Raw genomic sequence first — 22,743 nt, 5'->3', positions numbered from 1 at the left:
GATGGGGCAGCCCCAAGGTCTCTGGACAACCTGTTCCACCCTCATAGTGAAGAATTTTTTCCTAATGTCTAAACTAAACCTCCCCTCCGTCAGCTTAAAGCCATTCCCACTTGTCCTGTCACTGCATGCCTTGTAAATCTGCCCTTTTATGAAAAAGAGAGAACCTCACCCACTCGTAGTTTGAGAAGTCCATGTAGATGGTTTGGCATGCTGTCTACAGCCTGTGTAATGTGTGAAATGGAGCTCTGCATGCTGCCCCGAAATCCTAATGCATGCCTGTTTATATAAATATTCAGCGTAACACCAAGGCTATGCAGTCCCAGAAAACATCACATAGTGTATCCTAAAGGCTGTTTGGCGTGTCCTGATGTTCTCTTTCTGCCCTTGGAGAAGGGAAGTGGCAGTGGCAGCAGAGAAGAGTGTCCCTTTGTGATATGATGATATCACAAATGATGATGATGGGAGATGTGTGTGGCAAGTACAGGCCAGGGACATACTGACAGTGATCTTTGTGTTGGCCGGTCTCCTCAGGGGGCCAGACAAATATGAAGGCTGCTCCTTGCAGAGAGTCCTGGGGTAAAAAATGTCCATCGCAGTCTCTTTTGTGACTGCAGGCTTCACTGCAGAGCAGAGCTGTGCCTGCCTCTACAAAATGAGCTGTGCTTGCAGAGCGGTGAATGTTTCTTTTGGAAACCTCAGCAGGAAGAAATCAGCAGCTCCCATACAGCAGTCCCTGCTTGATCTTGTTTACTCCTTCTGGCTTTTCATTCCTTATCTTTTATAGCATGATCACTGGCTCTTGAGACATTTGTACATGCTAGGGCACTCTATGTACAGCTCTTATTCCTTTTTACAGGTCACTTGCTTTTGACAAGACAAGTTCCTATTGTACTTTTCCTTTTTAGCATACAAAAAGCTTTCCCATTAAGTGAATTTCTTTTTTTGTTGTTGTTGTTGCATTCCCTGCTCCAGTGGGGGTACAGTGAAATGTGGGCTTATGTCTTCCTTTGGTATTCAGTCTAATTAAGTCAAGTGCAATTTGATCTCTCAGGCTTCCTGACTTGTTCCGTCCTAGAGATTTTATGTATTTCAGTGGGCAGTAGCTAATGCAAGTTCTATCTCACATACCGCCTCTTGCTCACAACCTGCCATGGCTGGCAAGGTTTTGCATGGTGCCTGTGAACAGCCCTGCTAGTTCCAGGGAGAGGGATAGGAGGTGGTGGAAGGGAAGAAGCAACTCCTTTCTGGATCAGAAGGTCAGTTTAGAGAACGCTTAGCAGCCAGCAGCTGTTGAGTTGCATGAACAAGCAGAACCAAAAATATAGACTGTGCTAGAGGATTTTAGAGGTCAAATTTCAATCTGAACAGTGACTGTGAAAATGAATAAATGAGTGTGAAAGGGAATAGATGAGAGCTGACCCTTTAACCATGGTAACTGCAGCAGTGCAGCAAATCAGATTCACAAGATGTCTATGGTTCTCTAGGCTCCTGTGGCATGAATTTAACATTTTCCTTTGGATTTTATTGTCATTTTGGTTTTACAAGGCCTAGTTCCAAGCCAGAGAAATAACTTGTTTTCCACATGCAGAAGATGTTTGTTAAGCAGTAAAAACTCTTGGAACTGGATTTCTTAAGTGGATGATGACACTCAGCAGAGCTACAAAAGAAGTGAGAGTGCTCTGCTGCCAATATGTCTGAATGAAGCATACAGCTCTGCAAAGTGCCATAATGATGCAGAGTGAGGGGTCGCAAGTTGAATTGTGATGACAGCCTCTTTATGATGAGGACTTCCAGCATTTCTGCTACTGATGGCAACAAGACATGATTTTTATGGGTTTTTTTCCTCTGTGGTAGGATCGTGTCTGAAGCAGATTGCTTTGTGGCAGAGAGAAACTGGAGTCCCACTTCCTCTAGATTGTGGAGGTGGAAAGAAATGCTTTGGTTCTTCCAGTCGCCATGTGAGTGCAGTGGCACTGCAGTGTACAACCTGCTGCCTACATACCAAAGATTAACTTCCTAGGGCATATTGATAGCTGCAGACAGATGGAAGCTTCTCTGTCTGCCCTCTAAGCTAGTAGTATGTAAGACAGCTGAAAGCTATGCAAGCTAAAAAAGTGGTAGCATGACACTAAGCCTTAGCCATTCTTCCTCACCTCACAGCAGAGAGAATTAGCTAGGGCATGGCACTGTTTCACTGCTTCCAGGCTGGAGGTGTTGGGGGTCAGACCATCTGAGACGTGAGCAAAGTAATGACACACGCTTATCTGCAGGTATCCATGCCTTTAGTGATGTTCAGGCAGCATCCTCTGCAGAGGGAAGGAGTAGCACGAAGAGGAGTGAGTTGAAGAATTAGAAGGTGTCCGTAGCATGTCAGAGAAACTCAATACATTCAGAAACAGGATGAGCCATTGGAAAATATATTGCTCTTGTTGTGATCTGTGGGTGTATACTGAAATTAAATGAGTCTGAAAACACCCTTGCAAATGTGTCTGCACCTCCTACACTGTTGAGGCTCCTGTTTCTACTTAATTAGCATTTTAGAGAGGCTGCTTGTCCTTTTCAGTTGTCTCTTGTGCCTCAATAGTGACTCCCTAGTTGAGCTTTGAAGTGCCACACTGCCCTTGCTGGCTTCCTTCGCCCTCTGCCTGTGTCATACTGTGTTCTCTGTTCTCAGGCTGCTGGGCCTAGATGTGGCCTGAGGCTGCTGGTTTTGTTCCCTTCCTCAGCACAAAAACCGCTTTCTTATCCCTGGTTTCAGGCCCTTCCTGGCCGTTCATCTAGTTAGGCTTCTCTTTCAGACCACTGCTGGGATGCTGTCTGTTTCAGATGGCTTCTGGCAGGTCCACAAAATAAAGAAGTGGATGCCTTTGACTCCGCCTTGAGAGCACCTTCCCCTTCATTTTTCTTTTATTCCTTCCTCCTTTGTGTCTGCTGTATTGGTCAAAATATTCAAAAGATCTTCATGTGCTGTGCTTGAAAAGTCACAGTGTGTGTTGGTAGCTGGGCCTATCAGGAAATCTGGCTTGAATACATGCTACTGAATTGCCTATGAAAATCTGGCAGTCTGCTGTTTCCTTTATTGACAGGCTTGTTTGTCTCATCTCAGGATGCTGCAGAGACTGAGGCATATGCTTAGTTTCATACCACCCTCTTTAATCTGACTGAATAAGAAAGACTGCACTTGATAGTCTTGACTTCCATGGGACAGCTTGTACTTCACAAAATTAGGCATGTACATAAGCTTAGGGCTTTGGTACACTTGATGCTTGTGTGTGTGGTGCCACAAACAGCTCTGGTGCTCTAACATTTCTCTGATGATCAGTACCAGCTGAGTAACCCTTAGTGACTGACTTTAAAGTAGATTGAAAAATTGTATAGCAGGTGGACAAAAGGAGGAAGAATGCTCCAAGCAGTTGGTTATTGTGACTCAAGACTATTTCTGCTCTCTAATAGGTTGAAAAGCTGGTTTGTTTGAAGTAATGTAGCAGAGGTACACTTGTCCTGAGGAATGTACAAAGCGCATGGAATACGTGTGTGCATGTCACTCTAAATTCACCACAAGTTGTAATAGTAATTTTTGAAATAAAGCTAAAATCCATGAAATGTCAGCAGCAGAAGAATTAACAAATTAGTTTTTGTTTTTTCATTCTACTGGGAGAAAGGCTTGAGTACCTTCCCTTGCTTTTTCATTGGAAAAGGAGGAGAGAGAGTTGTTTCTCCCGTTTCACAAGGACAAGGAATTTTACGGTTCAGTAAGTAGGGTTCGCTTCCTTATGTTGTTCAGTGTCTCTGTGTCCTTCGATTAGGGTAATTTCTCAAGATCTTATAATCTGATATCAGTCTCTGTTCTTGAAAGTACAGAAATGAACAAAGGTTTGGCTGTGCCCAGTGATAAGTATCTCTGATGTTGATCTGCACCACATAATATATCATGGTTAATGAACAGGGACATCCTACCCACCAAATACAGCTGATGCCATGAGGCAAATAGCTTTTTGCGTTGTCAGAGCACAAACCTGTGTTCAGAATGTTTTATGGCAGTTATTAGCAACTTTCTAGTTTGGAAGGGTTGGAAAATCCTTCAAGAAATGGAAAAGTACCTGTCAATCTAAAGCCACAGTGGGAGACTCAGAGAGGGAATTAGTTCTCAAGGGCATTCCTTAATTAGGTGGTGCGGTGATGGTGGTGGAAGAGGTGCATTTTTCCTGAGAAGTGGCTTTGGCTTTCCTTATCACAACTGCAAGAAATGCATAGTAGAAAACACTATGTGCCAATTGTTTTGTTATCTGACGGGAACTGTGTTAGAAGGTGAATTTTAATGTTCTGCCTATGTGGAAATTAGTTATGTTTTGTTTCTTTAGGCTTCATGAAAAGATAATTAGTAATCAAGTCAGAGACTGTACAGTCCACTTTGATCAGTGCAAGCACAAATCCAATTAAGGTCTGTATTGTTATTCCTTTTAATACAGCCTTCAGAAGCATTCTGCAGAAATAAAAACAATATATCAGATTTCTTACTGTTACCAAGCTGACCAATAAAGTCATGACTGGTTTTATTCTGTATAGCTCTAAATTTTTTTTAAAATAAATACTTGTGATAAATAAGCAAATAAGATTTTTTGCTCATCTGCTTCATGCATATTCAATATTTGGTTTTCCTGAAGGAGCTAATTTCTTAGCTGTAGATGAAAAGGATATAATCAGTTGGTTGAAATGTTTGGTCCCGTAATTTGACTGACATATTAAACTATGGGCTGCTATCATGAAAGGATTCATTCAAGTCTGTGGTACCAAAACAGATACATAAAAATGAATTCTCCAAGTGTATAAAACTTAAAAAAGCTTCTCTCACCGTGCACTGCATGATGCACATCATGTAAGGCAGGAAAACTAAGCTTGGAAGCAATGAAATCCTACAAGTTTAACTGTATGAAGTGGCAAGTACATACATACAAAACTCATTTGTTTCCCAAACTATATACCACAAAAATGCCTGATTGTAAAACAGACATCACATTGAAACTTAATGGTTGAGTTCTCAGGAGACACTTTCAGGTATTTTTATACAGACTGCTAATTTACACAGCTAACCACTTTTCAAAGCATTCTACCCCTGGAATACTGTGCAATCCAGCCGTGGAATACTTCTGGGAAATGAAAAGTAAAAACTAAGGTGAAACTTCTGAAGGGTTTATACATACCTTACACTGTGTTCAGAGCTCTTCCATTCCCACTCTTCTTTCCCCCTCCTCCCAGAAATGCTGGGGAAATGTAAAATGTTCTTTGCTCTTGCAACCCAAGGTATGGAGTGTTTTCTTGCCAGTCTTCTCTACATGCTGTTAGCAGGGTGTACAGCAGAGGCAGCAAATACTTCAGATGCAGCTTGGTTTATTACATCTTCTTAACTAAAAATAAGGTTTGAAGACTGAGCAAGGTTTGGTTTTGAATGAACCCTGGGTGAATCTCCTCACCAAGAATGGTAACATCATCGGAATGAAAAAATACTTTGTTACCCTAAGCGTGGGGAGGAGTTCTGGGAGATTATACAGTATAACAAGGCAACTCTAACATTAGGCCGTGTTTTGGCTCGTTATGGAGTGTAACACTGCCCTGAAAAACTTTTTTTTAGAGGTAACATCCAGAAGAAGCTTGGAAACAGGAGATTTGGTAGAACTGGAGTTCAAGCAGATATAAGTAGCACTGAGTTGGGAATAAACGTGCTTTAATGCTGTTAGCTTTGACCGCTGCTGATGCTGCTCAAGAAAATAGATCCAGTGTAAAGGTGAGCATGAAACAGTCTCAGTGGGGGCCAGAGTGAGCCTCAGGAGAAGGGTGCAGGTTCCCTGAGGAAAATTGAGGGTTCTGGAGGATTCTGTGTCTCTGAACAGAAGTAAGATTAAATTTTAGATCCCACTGGTTGCTCACCCATGTAAGTAAATTGGCAGCAATGTAGAAGCCATATACATATGTTTTTTCTCCTCTTGTTTTTCCTAGATGCTAGAAATGACATGCAGAAGGAAAGTAACTTGAAAGAACTCCTTAAGGAGCTGCCTGATGCTCATTACTGCCTGTTGAAGTATCTGTGCCAGTTCCTGATAAAGGTTGCTGAACATCATGTAGAGAACAGGATGAACCTTTGCAATCTTGCCACTGTATTTGGACCAAACTGCTTTCAGTAAGTAACTTTTCCCCATATGTTAACAGAGAGTGTAATGGACCAGATGGCCAGAAATGTAGCTCAGAACTCTAATTGTCAGGGTGATCAAACTAAGGCAATGACTTGGGCTTTGTGATAAATTTTAGTGCTAAAGCTATTATTTGGGCTGAATGTGAGTTGAGTTGCTCTCCAATCTCCTCTTGATATTTTGCTAAACGGTTTGTCAGTTTTCTATTGCTGTGGGAGTATAATAATGAAAGACCTTCAGATTGTGTAAGTGCAAGGAGACTTGTGATCATACAGCTTTCTTCCTTTGCCATCAGAGAATATGGATGCTTCTCTGCAGAAGGCTTTGAGAAAGGATAACTGGGGGGAAAGGATTCATATGCAAAGACCCAAGTGCTGTCTAATTTCTAAAGATGGATACTGCACACTCGGCAGATTTGACATTGTGATCTGGTGCCTGTCCTCAAGATGCCAAAGATTCTGGGCTCTTTATCCTTCTAGTATATTCCAAAACAGCTTTGGAGGTTATGGGTTTCCACTGGTCTCTTGAGACTTCTTTGTGGACTTGCTGGTTTTTTCTAGTTTCTTTCATTGGGCCCAATTCCTTGGTACTTGGGGTGAAGACATGTCGTACAAGCTAATGGAGCTTGCAGCAGTAGCAAGAACAGTTATTTCCAGGTGCAAGAACACACTTGAGTGAGACTGTTTCTATTGAGTCACTGCTGTGATGCAGTGCACTGTTAGCATCTTCACCCCAGTCTTGTCTACAAGACACAAGCTGGCTGGCATCCAAAATCTAAGACATGAGAGACATGTAGGGAGTTTTGTTCAGTCATTAGTCTTGAAAGATGTGTAATATCAGCAAAAAAGAGACAAGTGAGTTCCTTGTAGCAAATGTCAGATTTGTACTGATCTTTGTATAATGCGTAATGAGACTTAGATTATATTAATTGCCTAATAAGACAATCTCCCTAGGCTTCCTCTGTAGACAGTGGAAAGAAGTAGGCTTCTTTAAAGAGAGAAAACAAATTAAGTTCCTTGTAATGCATTCAGCCCGTTCCACATACCTAGGCTAGATACTATCTGCTCTTTCTTTAAAGGAGCATATCTTTTTTGACTGATTAAGGAGAGAATATGCAGATGAGACATTTAAACCAAAGCTTGTCCTTGTGACTACACTGCTGCCTCAGTTTAAGATGTTGCTTATGGGCGAAGAAGGTGGATATGTCAGGATTAAGCCATTTGCTGTGTTATTATGAAAATATTTAAAAAAAAAAATGTTTTGAAAATAATTGTGTTCCTCTCCAAACGAAAGAAAACTCAAAAGACAGTTATATGTGCAGGAACAAGTGAATATGAGAGTTATTGGAAGCACAATACTGCAAATTTCTGACAAGAAAAAGTAAACCCGTTTTTACAGATTACATTTGTATGGGCAGCTTGGGAATTTATGCCTTAATGTATTAGTAGAGTTAAGAAAAAACAAAATAAGTGAGGAAAAATCTGAGTCCAATGGTTAAATCTCTCTGACTGAAACTCCCAAGTGGATGTTACATTATTTTTAATTTACTTATCACTTTGTTCAGGAAAGTTAAAAAATTAGGTTTGTATGCTTTCTGATGTAGAGCGCAGAGAGTTGCAGTTTGGACTTACCATTGTCATTCCTAAGATGAAAGAAAAACATATTTCTTAAAAGCTGCATACTTGTTGCCTCAATTGATCTTTGCACCTAAGATAGCATAGAAAAGATATAACAGTTTTTGTAAGGTACAGAGCCTGTGTGCAGAGAAGCAGAATCACATCATTCCATTGCAGAAGACTGAGAAAGGCAGAGTTTACTGAAGGTGAAAACACAAGGTCTCTTGTGGCTGTATATGAATGCAGCCAGCCCTGCAGTTGTGACACACATCAAAATAAATGCTCAGGTAGCAAAAGAGGCAGTGAAAGCAAGGCTTGACGCTTAACAAATGGCTAATGCATTTTTTTAGAAGACCAAATATAGAAGACCAAATATATTACAGTTATGGATTTAGATCTTTATTTAGATCTTTATTTGAACTTATTTTCAGTTTCATTATCTGGTAATTCAGCTATATGTTTCATCAGATCTTAATCTTTTTCATGATAGCTCAGGGTTGTGGTCCAGACACAAATATTGTAAGCAACAGTTCAGATACCTGTTTCTCCTGTGTTAGTGGATGCAGTCTTAAATCACTGGAGCTGTGACCATCTGTATCAACAAAGATTTGGGAGGACGAGGAAAGAATTTGCAGCACTAAACTTTAAGCATTGGGCTTAACTAGCTGATTGGCCAAGCACCCAGAGAGATCCTCAGAACACCATTCAGAGCTCCAGAGTAAGGCTGCCTGAAGCCTGTTTGGCAGGGGCTGTCTTGCTACTGGCTACAGGCAGCCCCTAGAGAGACTAGCATCAGAAATTAAATATCAGCAGATGGTTGAAGTGAACACTGCTCTTGCTTTGCATTGTTTGTTCGGAGCAGTGTGTGGGGTGTTTCTCTGGGACAAGGAAAGAATGCTTATCATCCAGCTTGTCAGCAGCTACACTGCTGAAGGAGGAAGATCTGAGATTTTTTTTCTCTTAGAAATTCACTCTCATGTCTATAATGGGTGTCAGAGTCTGGGTAGTTAATGCACAGTGTCAGAGAAGATAAAGCACATCAGCTGATAGTGAAGGATTACTTTCTACAAGGTAATTTCAGTGACATTTAACTATTTAAATATATTATCTCTTGTTTCATAACTGAAGCTGTTTAACAATAGAATAAATCTCACTGTTGGACCACTTTCCAGACATTTAGACTTAATTTTAATTCTTTTCATCTCATTCTATTTTTCTGCATCATGTTCTTTGTGGTTTATCTCATTTCCTAAACTTTCAACCCGTGTTACTTTTATCTACTACTTCCCCTGCTTCCTTGCTTGCTGTTTGACAAACTGCATGGACGTTTTTCTAATAAAAGGTTATCTTGTGCTTTGTGTATTTCTAACAAATAGAAAGGGGAGGAAAGGGCCATTTTCACTTTTTGTAATGAAGTGCAATGTAAGATATAGGAAAATGTAAAGGGCAAGGTCAGACAGTTCAAAAAAGGAAGATATGATGGTTTGAGATTTAGTGCACTGTTTTCTTCCAACTAGAATTGTTCCGATTTATTGTGGTGAAAGCCAAAGGTCAAGTATACAGAGAAATACAGCCCTTGAGGAACAATGAGAATGAAGGTATGGGAACATAAATAGTTGCCTTTTCTGTCACTGAGCTAGGGTATTAACAATTGCAGCGTGATTACCCTTGAAAGAAGTTACTGTCTACTGACCTGAATTTCAGCTCTTGTAGAGAGCAGTTATGGCCTGCTGTGTGTCTCCACTCAGCTCTTCCAGCTTGTGCTGAGTAGGAAAGAGAGGACTAGGTGGGTTTTCTCTCCTCCTCCCTGCTCTCTTGGAGCTGGATATTCAGGGAGGCTGCTGCACTCATCCTGTCCTTTGGTTGGAATGGTAAGAGACATGAGGTTTACTAGTTACAGAGTAAGCCAAGGATCCATTTTCACTCTTTCTTGAAGCTCTCTTTGAAGGAATGATCTGTGTGTATGGTCTCCATCATTCAAGCCCTCACTAAATTGACTTTCTTTCTAACAGAGATTAGGCATGTTGTGAGGGATTGCTCCATCCCCCCTCAAAGTGTCTGACAGGTGCAGTTGAAATGCTAGAGTTAGATGCAGTTACTTCTGTGTGATGACTGTGTAACAGAAGTTACCTGAAGGGTTGTACAAGAAAGCATTAGGTATCTAGAAAAGCTAGATCATCTTTGGGTATGGAGAAAATGTAGATTGTGGGCAGCTGTAGGTATTTCAGAGATTCAAAAAGATTTCCAATGTGTTGCTGAATTTTTAGGAATTAAAATCTGATCTCAAGTTCTACATGAATGTCTTACCTTGGCTTATAGCAGCCTTGGAGCCTACACAGATTGGGTAAAAGCTGAAGTGAAAGTAGAGGGGCTGAACCACAACTCCTCAGTGAATAATACTGGTGTTTGAAACATTATGTGAATGGACTTCTGTTTTCAGGCAGTGCAGTCCTAATCCCACATCAGTCTTAAAAACAAATGTATGTCCAGGATCATGGTCAACATGAGTAATGAAAATTGTTCTAACATTTGTAACTGCAAATTGGAGCATGCAACATAACCCTTCTTACAGGGTTTGTATAGATTTAAAATATTGGCGTTTGCCAGCAGGGTAAAGGAGATGTTTTTTGTAAGAATTCAGTATGCTACACCCTGTGATGCAAGATCAAAGCATCAAGCTTAGTATAAGGCCATAAATGTTCTCATCTGTAATCATGTTAAATACTCATGGATTCTTGCTTCCTCTTTGGGAAGTGGATACGGGACTATATTGTCAAGCCTTTCTGTGATATATTTTTATGTTTTCTTCTTATGTTTCTTTTCTGTTGTGTACTCAGATTCATCATCTAAAGTCCATTGAATGGCCTATTGTGAAATAAACAGAAAATTACTAAGGTTGCATTGCTCTCTTCATAAGTGGAAGCGTGTTCTGGCCTAATTCAATCTTAAGTCTTATGTTTTAGTGGATGTCAACCCCCTGAAGTTTCAGTTGAGAAAGTTTATCTATTATGATCTGTCCTATGTCAGGTGTTATGATATTGCCTATTTAATCTCTTGAATGAAATAGTGATTATTTCAATAGGAAAATCTCAGTGTGTTGGTTTTGGAGCAGGTTTTTTTGTTTGTTTCAGTTTTCAGTTGAAAAACTCGATGAAAGGAAATTACTGCTCTGAGTTGAAAATGTTCTTTCTTCTGATCTGTACACCCAGAATTTAAGTGGAGGAGCAGTTTCACAAGAAAAACTACCATCATAGAATCATAGAATATAGGATATTGTTGGAATAGTAAGTTGGAAGGGGCCCATGAGGGTCACTGAGTCCAGCTACTGTCTTCACACAGGGGCAAAGGTGTTGGACTATGGACTGCTCTTTGTCCCACTTTGTGTAGGTCATACTTGCAAAGATGCCTACTGTCACTGCAATTTTCTGAAAAAAATGGAGCTTTTTCTGGAGCAGAAGATTTTGCATATGATTGAGCCAGTCAGTCAGGGTGGCAGCATCACTTTAACTGCTTTGTGTTACCTGCGTTACCTCATTATGCATCTACTGCAAGTAATGTAGACAAAGATGGAATTACCAAGTTGACTTGGGCTCCTAAATTTGGTGATACAGAAAATAATCTGGACGGGATCTTAAAAGGTAGGCATATAACTATATGCCTCTAGGCAATTATATACCTCATGGGATTCTTCAGTTCTTCAGAAGCTAAGACACTTCTATAAAATCTCTGTAGTGATGTATGTCCTTTCATTTGGTCCAAATTGGTGAGACATAAGTCTTTAAATGATGCAGAGCGTGTAAATGAGTCACACACACTGAGATGAACACCTGCATCAGGTTAGTGTTGCTGTATCTTTAGCTACCTGTTAGCCTCTGATCTTGCAGCAGAATCTGCAGATGTGAATATGAGCCTGTTTTCAGCTGCGTCAGTTTTTGGTCTGGTGTGTTATTACAAATCACTTTCATTGGCTGAAGTACAGGACCAAATTGTGGCCATGAGGTCGCATCTCTTACAGTAACATCTGTTTCGAGGGACAGAGCAGACTGCCTGAAGTTGTACCCATCTAAGACTACTGCAGCTCTGCTCTCAAAATCTTTGGTTGTGCTTGTTGAGGGGCTTGTGGGTGTCCAAGGTATTAATGAAAATCTTTTGTGAGGGCTGGAGAAACAAAAAACCCATGTAGTGTTCCCTGTCCTCTAGGTCCCTTCATTTCTTGTGGGATTCCCTAGGAGAATGGTAAGGTGACTTTGTGGTGCTCCTCTACAAAAGGTACTTGTGCAAACAGCAAAAGTAGCAGTCAGAGAAGACAGAGCATATAGCCCTCAATGGTTTGTAAATTGGGATTATGGTGTTGTCATTCTATGCAAGCTCTCCTGAGAAGCCACTTAAGGAAATGGTAAGATGCATTCTTCATCTCAGACAGGGTGGGGCTGAACACTGTTGGGAATTCATAATGAGACAGGCAGTTACACATAGAAATTGCTGGTTCTCAGTTGTGACAGGGAGCTGTCAGCAGTTGTTGCCTGGGGAAATCAGTTCAGTGATCTCAGACCAGCTCATTACAGGTGGATGACTACATCCCAAGTCCTCCTGGCCCTCATTTCCACTTGAAGCAAGTTTCCCAGGTGTGGTGGTGGTGGAGCCTTGTAGTGATGCCTGTCTCATGCTGGATAGATACAGTCATATTTGAATGTGTTACTGCACCACTCTCAGTAGTCTGGAGGTTTGCTGTCTCATAAGCCCACTCTGCATTTAGCCTGTTACAGCTTGTTTTACAGAGACCCTGAGGTAAGTTCATTTAACTAATGCGTGAAATGTAAGGAATTTTTCACAGTGAGTTAATCTGACCTCAGGTCACTTTAGTTCTGAGTAAGAGTTGTGCCACAGAGCTCTGATGTGGCTTTACGTGTTTGAGACCAGCTTTCTTGAGCATCGCCATGGAGGAAGAACATTCTTGGCTTAAAGCGGTCTAGAAGAACCTAAAAAACAAATGAGCATGGTGATGCGGTGGGTGGGCTAGGGGGCCAGGCATCCTCATGGGACATTGTGCCAAAACGTGAAATACTGCTGGGTATCCTGTTTTGAAATGAAGGGCTAGCAACTTGATCCTAGTCCCAAGTAATGTTTTAACTTTGAGAATGACTGCTTTTTCTGTGCTTTGTGCACGGATCGCTCTGAGCATCTCTCTGGGAAGTGCAGGGTGTCCATGGAATCTAAGGGGGAGACACTAGAGGTGTGCTGCTGTCCCTGCCTGTGCTGTGTATCTGTTCATGACTTTGCAAGCTGCTGCAAGAACTTGATGGTAGTTTTCCAGTTCATATCTCTAAGATGGACCTGAACACATGAACATTTTTTCTTCTAGAAATGACCACAGAAATTACAGGTTTATGCCTCCCTTCTAGAAAATGTGTTTCTGGTAATGAAGCTGGTATTCTGTTGCTGTTTCTGGTGCTGCTGTTGAAGCAGTTCGTATATGTGTGGCTATAAGGGGATGAAGTCCCGCCACTGAGGATTTTGTAACTGGAGTAAGATGTGTGTCTAACTGTAAAAGCAATGCAGTTAATAATGCCTAATTTACATGCAAATTAGACATAAAGAAACCATGACTATGAACACAGTTTTACTGTAATGTTTTAACAAGGCCTTCACAAGAGAACATGAAAAATTTCCAAGGAGTAGGGTGTGGATCATGAAAGTGTGAGAGAATACATTCTCATAGCACTGGGGTTTTCTGGTGAGCTGAAATGAAATCTGTTGATATCACAACTTCTCAGACTAAGGATAGCTACAGTAAGATACTCTTTTTTACACACATTTTTCAGAAAACGCTAGTCAGACTGGTGGATCATGCCATGTGGCAACAGATGGGTTTTAACTTGCATAAATATGCAGGGTGGTGTGTGCTCATAATCTAAACTACTTGAATATGCTGAGCTAAAGATTTATTACAAGGAAAAGGTCACCATGGATAGCTTAGAGAGTATAATAGTCCTTGTCATGATAGAGGTGTAATAACAGGGATTAAAGGAAAAAGATAAATGAGAAACTTTGTAAAATATGCATGTTTAAGTGACAGAGAGGTGGCAATGGGTAAAGAATGTTACACTGTAATTAAAATTAAACAATTCGCACTGCTCTGCTTGGTTACATTCAGAGAGGGGTGATAACAAAGACTAAAGCTGTGAGCTTTAGCCTTGTGTTCTGCATATGCATCTTGCCACACGTATGCAGAATTGTTCCAAATAAGATGTTGGACTTTTCACAGGTTTGATTTAATGATGTTTAATTGACAAAGTGTTGCAGGAAAGGAGACCAAGAAAGTCATGGAATTGTGCAGAAATTAAATACTGTTTGTGTGCTTGGTGGCAACTTTCTAGCCTGGACTGTTCTTCAACCAATAAAAGGTTTTTGGTATTAGCTATTGCCAGTATGGAGGTGTTGGCTGCAGTTCCCAGCAGATGGGGTTTAGGTGAAGGTTCTGCTCCAAAACTCATTCTGGAAGTATCTAGAGTCTTTATTCTGACTTGAACTTACTTTAGTACATTTTCAGTCCATTTCCTAAGAACGAGGTTCATAGGAATGCCAGGCTTTTTTAAGTGGTACCCTGTTTTGGAGGAACACATCAGGAAGGTAACAGTCAGGATTTGCTTGAGCTATCAAGCATGCTCTACTCCATGCCAACTCCAGAACACATCATTTAGCATGGAAAGAGGAATTCCCCTAAATCAGGATGGTTGCATGGCCCTATTCTTTTATTCAGGCCAGTTACTATCTTTTAGTGAATATGTGACAATCTTTAAAGTGAATTTGCCCAAGTATACATGCACATCCATCGGTAGAAGTTGTCCCCCTTTTTTTTTTACTTAGTCTGAGGCCAGGTTCTGCACTACTGAAATCAGTGAGCTGAAACTGACCCATTTTCAGTTGGCAATGTTCTGCAGTGTAAAATAATCCAATTCCTTTAAACTTCAAGTCCTGCAACTCTAGCATGTATTAAATGTTGAGATGACAGCAGTAAAAATTCTCTTCTGGAGTTCACAAAGATGTGTTCTGCTGCAGTGGGATCTTCTGCCTCTTGACATGTAGATGTACTGCACAGAGTAAAATATGAAGAGGAATCAGTAGCATGGAACCCCTACAAGAAGACATTTTTTGATGGCTAATTTCTGGGAGCATCTGCTTTCAAAGCCTTCTTGTTGAAATGCACATCTGGCCCCATAAACTACAGCTACAGGTTTACAATATATAGTTATTTGTAAATTTTAATTTGCTGGTTATAGTAAACAATGGTTTACTTTCAAGTTACATCCCTGTAAAATAGTTCAGATGGCATTTGTTTAACTTTTGAGGGTTTGGGCTGATTTCAATTCTCATGCAACCACTAGTTCTCCTCAGCCAAAAAAATACTTGCAACCTTTTTGTTTCTGGTTTTTTGCTCCTCTAATTCTTTCCTTTCCTTTGAATCTTTCCTGTGTTTTCTGTACCTCATGATCTGCAGTCTCTGCCATCTTATAAGGTCCTTAGAAAATTCACATCCATGCAGCCACTTTGTGGATTATTGAGAGGAGGGTGTATCTGCTGGAAACACTGTACAATGGGGAACACTGGGTGATTGGAGAAATATTTTTAATGGTGAAGATTATTCAGTGATTTTATTTTTGCATTAAAATTTAAGTCAGTTCTGGGCCCCAAAGTCCAATAAAATGTGCAGAAAGCCTACATTCCAGAAGATAATCATTAGATGCTTCAATAAAAATGTGTGCTCTGTTGTGAGTAATATTGATATTTTAGCACATGACAGAGTTGTGTGAAACGCAGAAGGAAGGCAAGGAGTGTAGACTGGAATACAGTACTTCTTCCAAATCAGTATCTTGCCTTTTCATTTGCATATGCCTTTAAGGTTTGTGGCAAGCAGCTCCTGACTCCCCAGGGGCCTCTTTCAAGTGACTAAGAAGTTGCTGTTTCTGCCACTATGTAGTTAGTTATTCTCCTACAAAGTGAAGGTTATGAACCTGTTTTAGATGAGTCTTTTAGGCTATTCTGCAGAAAGCAGCCTCTGTCTCCATGTCTTAAAAAGCCCCATGAGTTATGAGCCTACTTTCAAATGAAATGGCAACTAAAAATTAGACTAAGAAATCTGATGTACACCATGGGGTCACCTGAAGCTGTAAAGATCTTAAATTTCACTTTTAGTGTTCTGTTCAGCATGTGGGCTTTCTTAACTTTTTTACTCATCCTTTGTGTTACCTCTGAGATTATCAGAAACTACTTTTTGGAGAAATCTCACTCTTCTCATTAACAGTTCAGAGCATTTAAATGCCTTGTGCTGTCTATGTTGCAGTCATGAAGACAACTTTTAACAAAGTTGGTGGGAACTCATTTGGTGGTTGCCTCAGATCTCTTCTTAGATTCTGTGGAGTAGATAGTTTGACCAATGCATATTTAGTATTTAGTGTCAGTAAGAAAAACTACAAACAAACATGATAGTGGTTACCACCATAGACACAATCTGCCTTTCCAAGACAAAGTTTCCTGTGCCTGCTAGCAGCCTGTATTCACAACTGAAAAGTTGAGACAATGTGTGCAGGAACTGTTGTATGTTGAGTGCCTGTAACACTCTGCTTTGTATTCTGTCCAATTTTAGCGTGCCCTCTGGATTTGAAGGCATAAAAGAACAGGAGATCTGTAACAAGATAATGACAAAAATGCTGGAAAATTACAATACCTTGTTTGAATTGGATGGTTTGAAGAAGGATGAAGAAAAGCCTGTATGTGAAGAGTTAGCAAGAATTATTTTGGTAAAAGTGAGTGTTTCTAATATTTCATTTTCTTATAACAAATCAATAATGCAGGTTTATTGAAGGCTTCAATTCAGAAACCTTATAGGTAAGTGGGAGGCAAAGACTGTTGTAATAATGTTCTGTGTTATTGATTGGTATCCAGCTCACAACTGATTCTGCTGATAGGCTAATTTTCATTACTAGTCTGGAAATTGATTCTGTTAAATATTTTTATTCTTTATTAGCTATTCCCTGTTATTTATATATTTTATATATATAAAATAAAAATATTTAATATTTAAAATAGTTCATATTATAAAATATTGCATTTATAAATATATATATATTCTACTTATATTTTTATTATATATTTATATAGAATATATATATTATTTATTTGTATATACATAGGAAATATATTCACTAAAATTTACTGGGTTTAAATGAATAGATAGAATAATTCTAAGAAGTACTCAAGCCTTCTGACATGGTAATCGTTTGTGGAGTACGTCAGTGATGATGAACTTTGGTATTTTAGGACAGTATGAGATATTTCATTTGCCACTGTAAAACCTGCTTGTCTTGAGCATGTGCCTGAGTTTAAAAATGGTGTGTTCAGACTCAGAACAGCCATTTCTGAGTGAACTTAAAGAGAAGCAATAAATAGTAGTTACCATTTGAAGAAAGTACATTGGAGCTGTTAAAGTGATGTAATCGTAGAATAGATAGGGTTGGAAAGGACCCTAAGATCATCAAGTTCCAACCCCCCTCCCATGGGCAGGGACACCTCACACTAAACCATGTCACCCAAGGCTCTGTCCAACCTGGCCTTTAACACCACCAAGGATGGAGCATTCACAACTACCCTGGGCAACCCACTCCAGTGCCTCACCACCCTAACAGTAAAGAACTTCTTCCTTATATCCAATCTGAACTTCCCCTGTTTAAGTTTGAACCTGTTACCCCTTGTCCTATCACTACAATCCCTAATGAAGAGTCCCTCCCCAGCATCCTTATAAGCCTCCTTCAGGTACTGGAAGGCTGCTATGAGGTCTCCACGCAGCCTTTTCTTCGCAAGGCTGAACAGCCCCAGCTTTCTCAACCTGTCTTCATATGGGAGGTGCTCCAGTCCCCTGATCATCCTCGTGGCCTTCCGATGAACTTGTTCCAACAGTTCCATGTCCTTTTTATATTGAGGACACCAGAACCATACACAATACTGCAAGTGAGGTCTCAGGAGAGCAGAGTAGAGGGGCAGGATCACCTCCTTCGACCTGCTGGTCACACTCCTTTTGATGCAGCCCAGGATACGGTTGGCTTTCTGGGCTGCGAGCGCACCCTGAAGCCGGCTCATGTTCATTTTCTCATCGACCAACACCCCCAAGTCCTTCTCGGCAGGGCTGCTCTGAATCTCTTCTCTGCCCAACCTGTAGCTGTGCCTGGGATTGCTCCGACCCAGGTGTAGGACCTTGCACTTGGCATGGTTAAACTTCATAAGGTTGGCATCAGCCCACCTCACAATGTCAAGGTCCCTCTGGATGGCATTCCTTCCCTCCAGCATATCAACCAAACCACACAGTGTGGCGTCATCGGCAAACTTGCTGAGAGTGCACTCAATCCCACTGTCTGTGTCACTGACAAAGATGTTGAACAAGACCAGTCCCAACACTGATGCCTGAGGAACACCACTTGTTACTGGTCTCCAGCTGGACATTGAGCCATTGACCACAACTCTTTTGTGTGTGGCCAACCAGCCAGTTCTTTATCTACTGAAGTGGTCCATATATCAAATTGATGTCTCTCCGATTTAGAGACAAGGATGTCATGTGGGACAGTGTCGAATGCATTGCATTTCTTTGGCATCCTTTCTTTTATGTTGTTGAATGTGGAGATAACTTTTCTTCTAGGTTAGTACAGTGCATGTGATAATGCGAACTGCCTTATGTGTTCTCCTGGGTGTGTAGTTTGCAGGTAGGGACTATTAAGACAGTTTTCCTAGACAATCATTAATGCCTCCTTTTGGTCAAAATGCTGCAGTTAGCCTTACCTTACCCAAAGGCAGGGTTCCCAAATTTGGGGTGGAACTTTTAGGAATAAAGTAGTTTTTTACATTGTGTTAAGAGATTAACCTCATGATGTTCAAAGCCATTGGTCTTGATCCAGGTGTTTCTTGATCAAGAGTTTGGAAAGAACATCTGTAAGCAGGCAACTTCCTATACAGGGACAAGAATGCCACAGATTTGTGGAAGGACTGACTTGAATCGGAATTTGAAACTCAATGACAGTTGTTTAAAAGAGTAGGAAAGACATTTTAAGAAGTACAACATTGAACAATGCCCTTCTGTCAGTGCTCTAGTATGCCTTTCTTACTTACTGTATTACAAAATTAGCGCTACTTTTTCTTCTCTCTTTTTCATGGCTTCAGGCTCTTTGGTGCTGAAATCTCAACTGGAAAAACAGGAACCTGTCTTTACTTAGTATTGTGAGACTACTATTTCTCCCTGTAGTCTTGGGTCATGCTTGATGTGGCTTAGGTGCCTGTTGCTTCACATCATTCACTCATAATTGTTCTTTTTGATGTCAACATCAACACTAAATTTTTAATTTTGAGCAAATACCTATAAACAAAGGAGTAGTGGCTCATGCTATCCCATCCCAATATGGGAATGTACCTCCTGTCATGTGCTCAGTCATGTTTACCATCTTCCTGAACTTGCATGACTCCTGGCACTTCATGGTCTGGATATCTTAAGATTTTCCCACACTTTGGTCATAAAATCAGTGGATTATTTAAAGCAGGAAGCACTGCTCTTTTAAAATGAAAACAAGAATATATGGATCATACATGTAAAGTAATGGAAGCATCAAGCTTCTCTTTGAGGAGTGTGATGGAAAGGAGAAATGGCTCAAGTGGAGCAAGTTGCATCTTGTCTACCAAGTTGGTCATAGTTAGGGGAAGGCCACAATACCGTGTAATTCCAGGAGGAGTAAGAGTGTTTCAGTTAGCTACAGATTGTGGCAGTTTACAGAAAATCTGTTTTAAGAAAGCCACAAGTTAGTAAATTTGACGTGGGAAAAGAACCAATTCTGTAGGGCTGTTGGTAGTTAAACTACTATTCTTGCTGTATATGTACACTGTGGAGGCACAGGAACACCTTCACTCCACTTACATTTCTTCTATTCAAAGATTGCTTGGTCTTTGAAAAGGATAAGTTGTACCAGGTAATGAGATTTCTTAGCTTGCTTTCTCAGTGGATCATAATTCAGAAAGTAGGGGATCTGGAAATCTCTTCAAGCTACATTCCAGTCGCTGCTTTGTTCCCAGGACTGTAAAGACTCCTCTTTCTCATTGCTCAGGCATATGGTAGGATTAGTTAGAAATCTTGGGGAGTTTTTTCTTTGGAAATCTCTATGTTAAAGTGCAATTTTCACACAACAGAAAATGAATCTTATAACAGTTTCTATTTCAATAGGAAACTGAACTGTCAGATTCCTGGTGGGTTGACTGGAAGGGCTTCATTAGTTACTCATTTCACCTAGTAGAATGAGATCCTTATGATCTTCCAGGCAGGTGGCCAGCAGGTGGAAGCATAACATGTACTTTATCTGTCTGTCTGTCTATCTATCTATCTAAAAGGATTTTTTTTTTTTTATTATTCCAAAATAAGTTGGGGTTGAGGTTTGTAAGTCTCATTTGCAGCCAGCTATTACTACAGTCTTTCAGACTTTCATCCAAGCTTCAGTTTAATTTCCTAGCCTAGTGAAGGCCTGGAAGAGTCTCAGTCCGTTGACCAATAGGCTCTCTTAGTTAGAGAGAGATGGGTGGAGAAGTGGGTTGAGTGTTCTGATTAGCCATATGCTCTGTGTTCATATTTTCAGGATCACAAATAGCTATTTTTTATAGACAGTTTTATGTGTGAACTATTAATTCTCTGACAGTATATCTGCATTTATCGCATTATAAGTGTCAGGGCATTATAATAAAATGCTTCTGTTTTGCTTTGGAAAAGAATTCCTATGTATATTGATATGGTCCTGATAGATTTCTTTTTTTTAATTATTATTATTTTTGGGGGGGTGAGGGAGGGACACAACCTAAACTGAGTGCTAACTCACATAATGAAAGATTAGTCAGCCCTAAGTTTCAGAATTGGTATTTTATTGTCTTCTTGAATAAATAGGTTTACAAACCCTACAGTAACAACAATAATAATTTTGAACAAGGACCATTCATTTCCAAGTGTCTGAAAGTGGTGTTCAAACTGCAGCTGCATATAGTCCAATGTTATATAGCTAGCCAGTGGTGTATTGTTACAGCTGTAATGAAATAGGACCTTTGCGTAACAGTAATTAGGCTTCTTTAATGATCAAAGATACACAGTGAAGAGGATTTTTATTTAGCTCAAGTGGCAAGGGAAATGTGGGCAGGTAAACTATTATGAGACTCACTCTTGGGAGATTTCTGGAATTACTCCTTCCACTGGTTTCATGTGAAAAATGTCATCTTTAGTAGTATGGTGTGTATTGCTCAGTGTATGCTCAGTGTTATCTTCAAATAAAACATACAGCCTATAACCTGGTCATGCAGGGTTACTTTTTGGTTTTCCTTCTTTTTTTTTTTTCACCTTTTCCCTCTGATGCCTCAACAGACCACTTCTAGTTTTAAGAACCAGTCAGCTGAGAGCACATAGATGTTTGCACTGGAGCACAAGCACTAGCAAGGTGAGGATGTAAGGCTGCTTCTGCTTCATTACATATTTGGGACAGGAAAGCAAGAGGCTTTTCCCTTTCTTCCCCCACTGAGTCATGAAATACGCCTGTTCACCTGATGCAGAAGAGAAAGCAAGTCCATTTATAATATTAAAATGATAATATTTAAATTTAAAATCAAAATTTAAAAGTCAAGTGAAATTATAAACATGCATTTTCAACATTGTGAATATAAAATAGATGCATTCTGATGACCTCTGAACAGACAGGTTTCGCTCCCTGAATTGCTACAGAAATTGGTCTCTTGCTGGCTTTTGCAAAAACTAATGGTTTCCAAACAACCCTTTTATTTTAGATGCAATTAACTTCTTGCATTTTTTTTCCTGTTTGTTTCCAGTCTTCTAACAAAAGCTGTCACTTCGTTTGGGAGGACCAGTTAGCTGAATAGTTCTTTGTACTTTAAATGACAGCAAAAGTGTATGCACTGTGTTCTGCAAGCCAGCTGTTTGATTTCTAAAGAGGCAAGCAATCCACTGTGTATAGCTGCATCTGTTGCTGCTCGGTGTGTGCAAAGTGCCCAGCCAGGCAAGTCCCTAAGTGCATTTTTTTTATGTCACGGAGAGTATGCCAGCTGACTTTGGCAGCACTATTTTGAAGTGAAGATTGAGCATTCAGACCAGATCATTCAGGCATTGGTAGGATTTAAGCCTTTCATCCCTGAGGAGAGTTAGGAAAGGTAAGATAGTCATAAAGTTCTTCATCTTAGCTTGACTTTGCTCCCTTTGCTGTCAATTGCAAAGCTCCATTTCCACTGAAAGTCATAATGTTTCAGATTATTTCTGCCGATGAGTAAAGCAAGATCTTCGAATAAATGTTTCTTTCCTTTCCTCAGCTGTTTTCTCTTAAATACCTTAGCATGAGGATTTAATCACTTGACAAGGTCCAAGAGAAACTGCTGAAAATTCACCAACTCCATGGCTGAGTGTACTCCCTCTATATAAGTCACTCTTCCCTGCCACCTCAGTGCTCTGGCCACATGGTTATATGTTCAGCAGACATGGGAACAATCACTCATTTACGTCAGGAAGAAAGGCATCCACTAGTAATCCATGTTATCGTGCCCTGGCTAAACCTACAGGGTCTAGATAGTTTCCTTTATTCTTCTTTCATGTCTGAGACCATTTTAGCATGGTGTTAATGGCCAGTTTTCAGCACTGGATTAATTCTTTCCAACAGAAGGCAGAAGGAACTGATCGCCTTTGAAAATCTATTCTGAAGGTCTCAGCAAACATGTCACCCAGTATCCCCTTATTTGGGCACGTTATGCCAGTTTTCTCCTGCTTGGGCCAGGGAGCTCCCAAGGCTAGGAGTGGGTTCACATGGAAGACGTGAGGATGGATGGGAAGTGTGTGAGGAGAAAGAGCACCTGTGGAAGTCTGTCTCTGGTTTTCT

The 22,743-nt window shown here is 40.3% G+C and overlaps 1 protein-coding gene across 1 annotated transcript in view; it reads left to right on the top strand.

Moving 5' to 3' along the window:
* Positions 1 to 22,743, top strand: part of FAM13A (family with sequence similarity 13 member A) — a gene marked incomplete at both ends in the record, with an annotated part of 130,416 nt that overhangs the window by 7,094 nt on the left and 100,579 nt on the right. The window contains 2 exons of the mRNA XM_080628694.1: positions 5,995 to 6,175; positions 16,446 to 16,605. Of these exons, the coding sequence (XP_080484820.1) occupies positions 5,995 to 6,175; positions 16,446 to 16,605 (341 nt within the window). The remainder of the gene's footprint in view (positions 1 to 5,994; positions 6,176 to 16,445; positions 16,606 to 22,743) is intronic.

Source organism: Psittacula echo (genome assembly GCF_963264785.1).
Source record: "Psittacula echo genome assembly, chromosome: 1".
Classification (NCBI taxonomy): domain Eukaryota; kingdom Metazoa; phylum Chordata; class Aves; order Psittaciformes; family Psittacidae; genus Psittacula; species Psittacula echo.
Note: the sequence above shows the minus strand (reverse complement) of the source record. Positions and strands in the feature narration are given on the sequence as shown.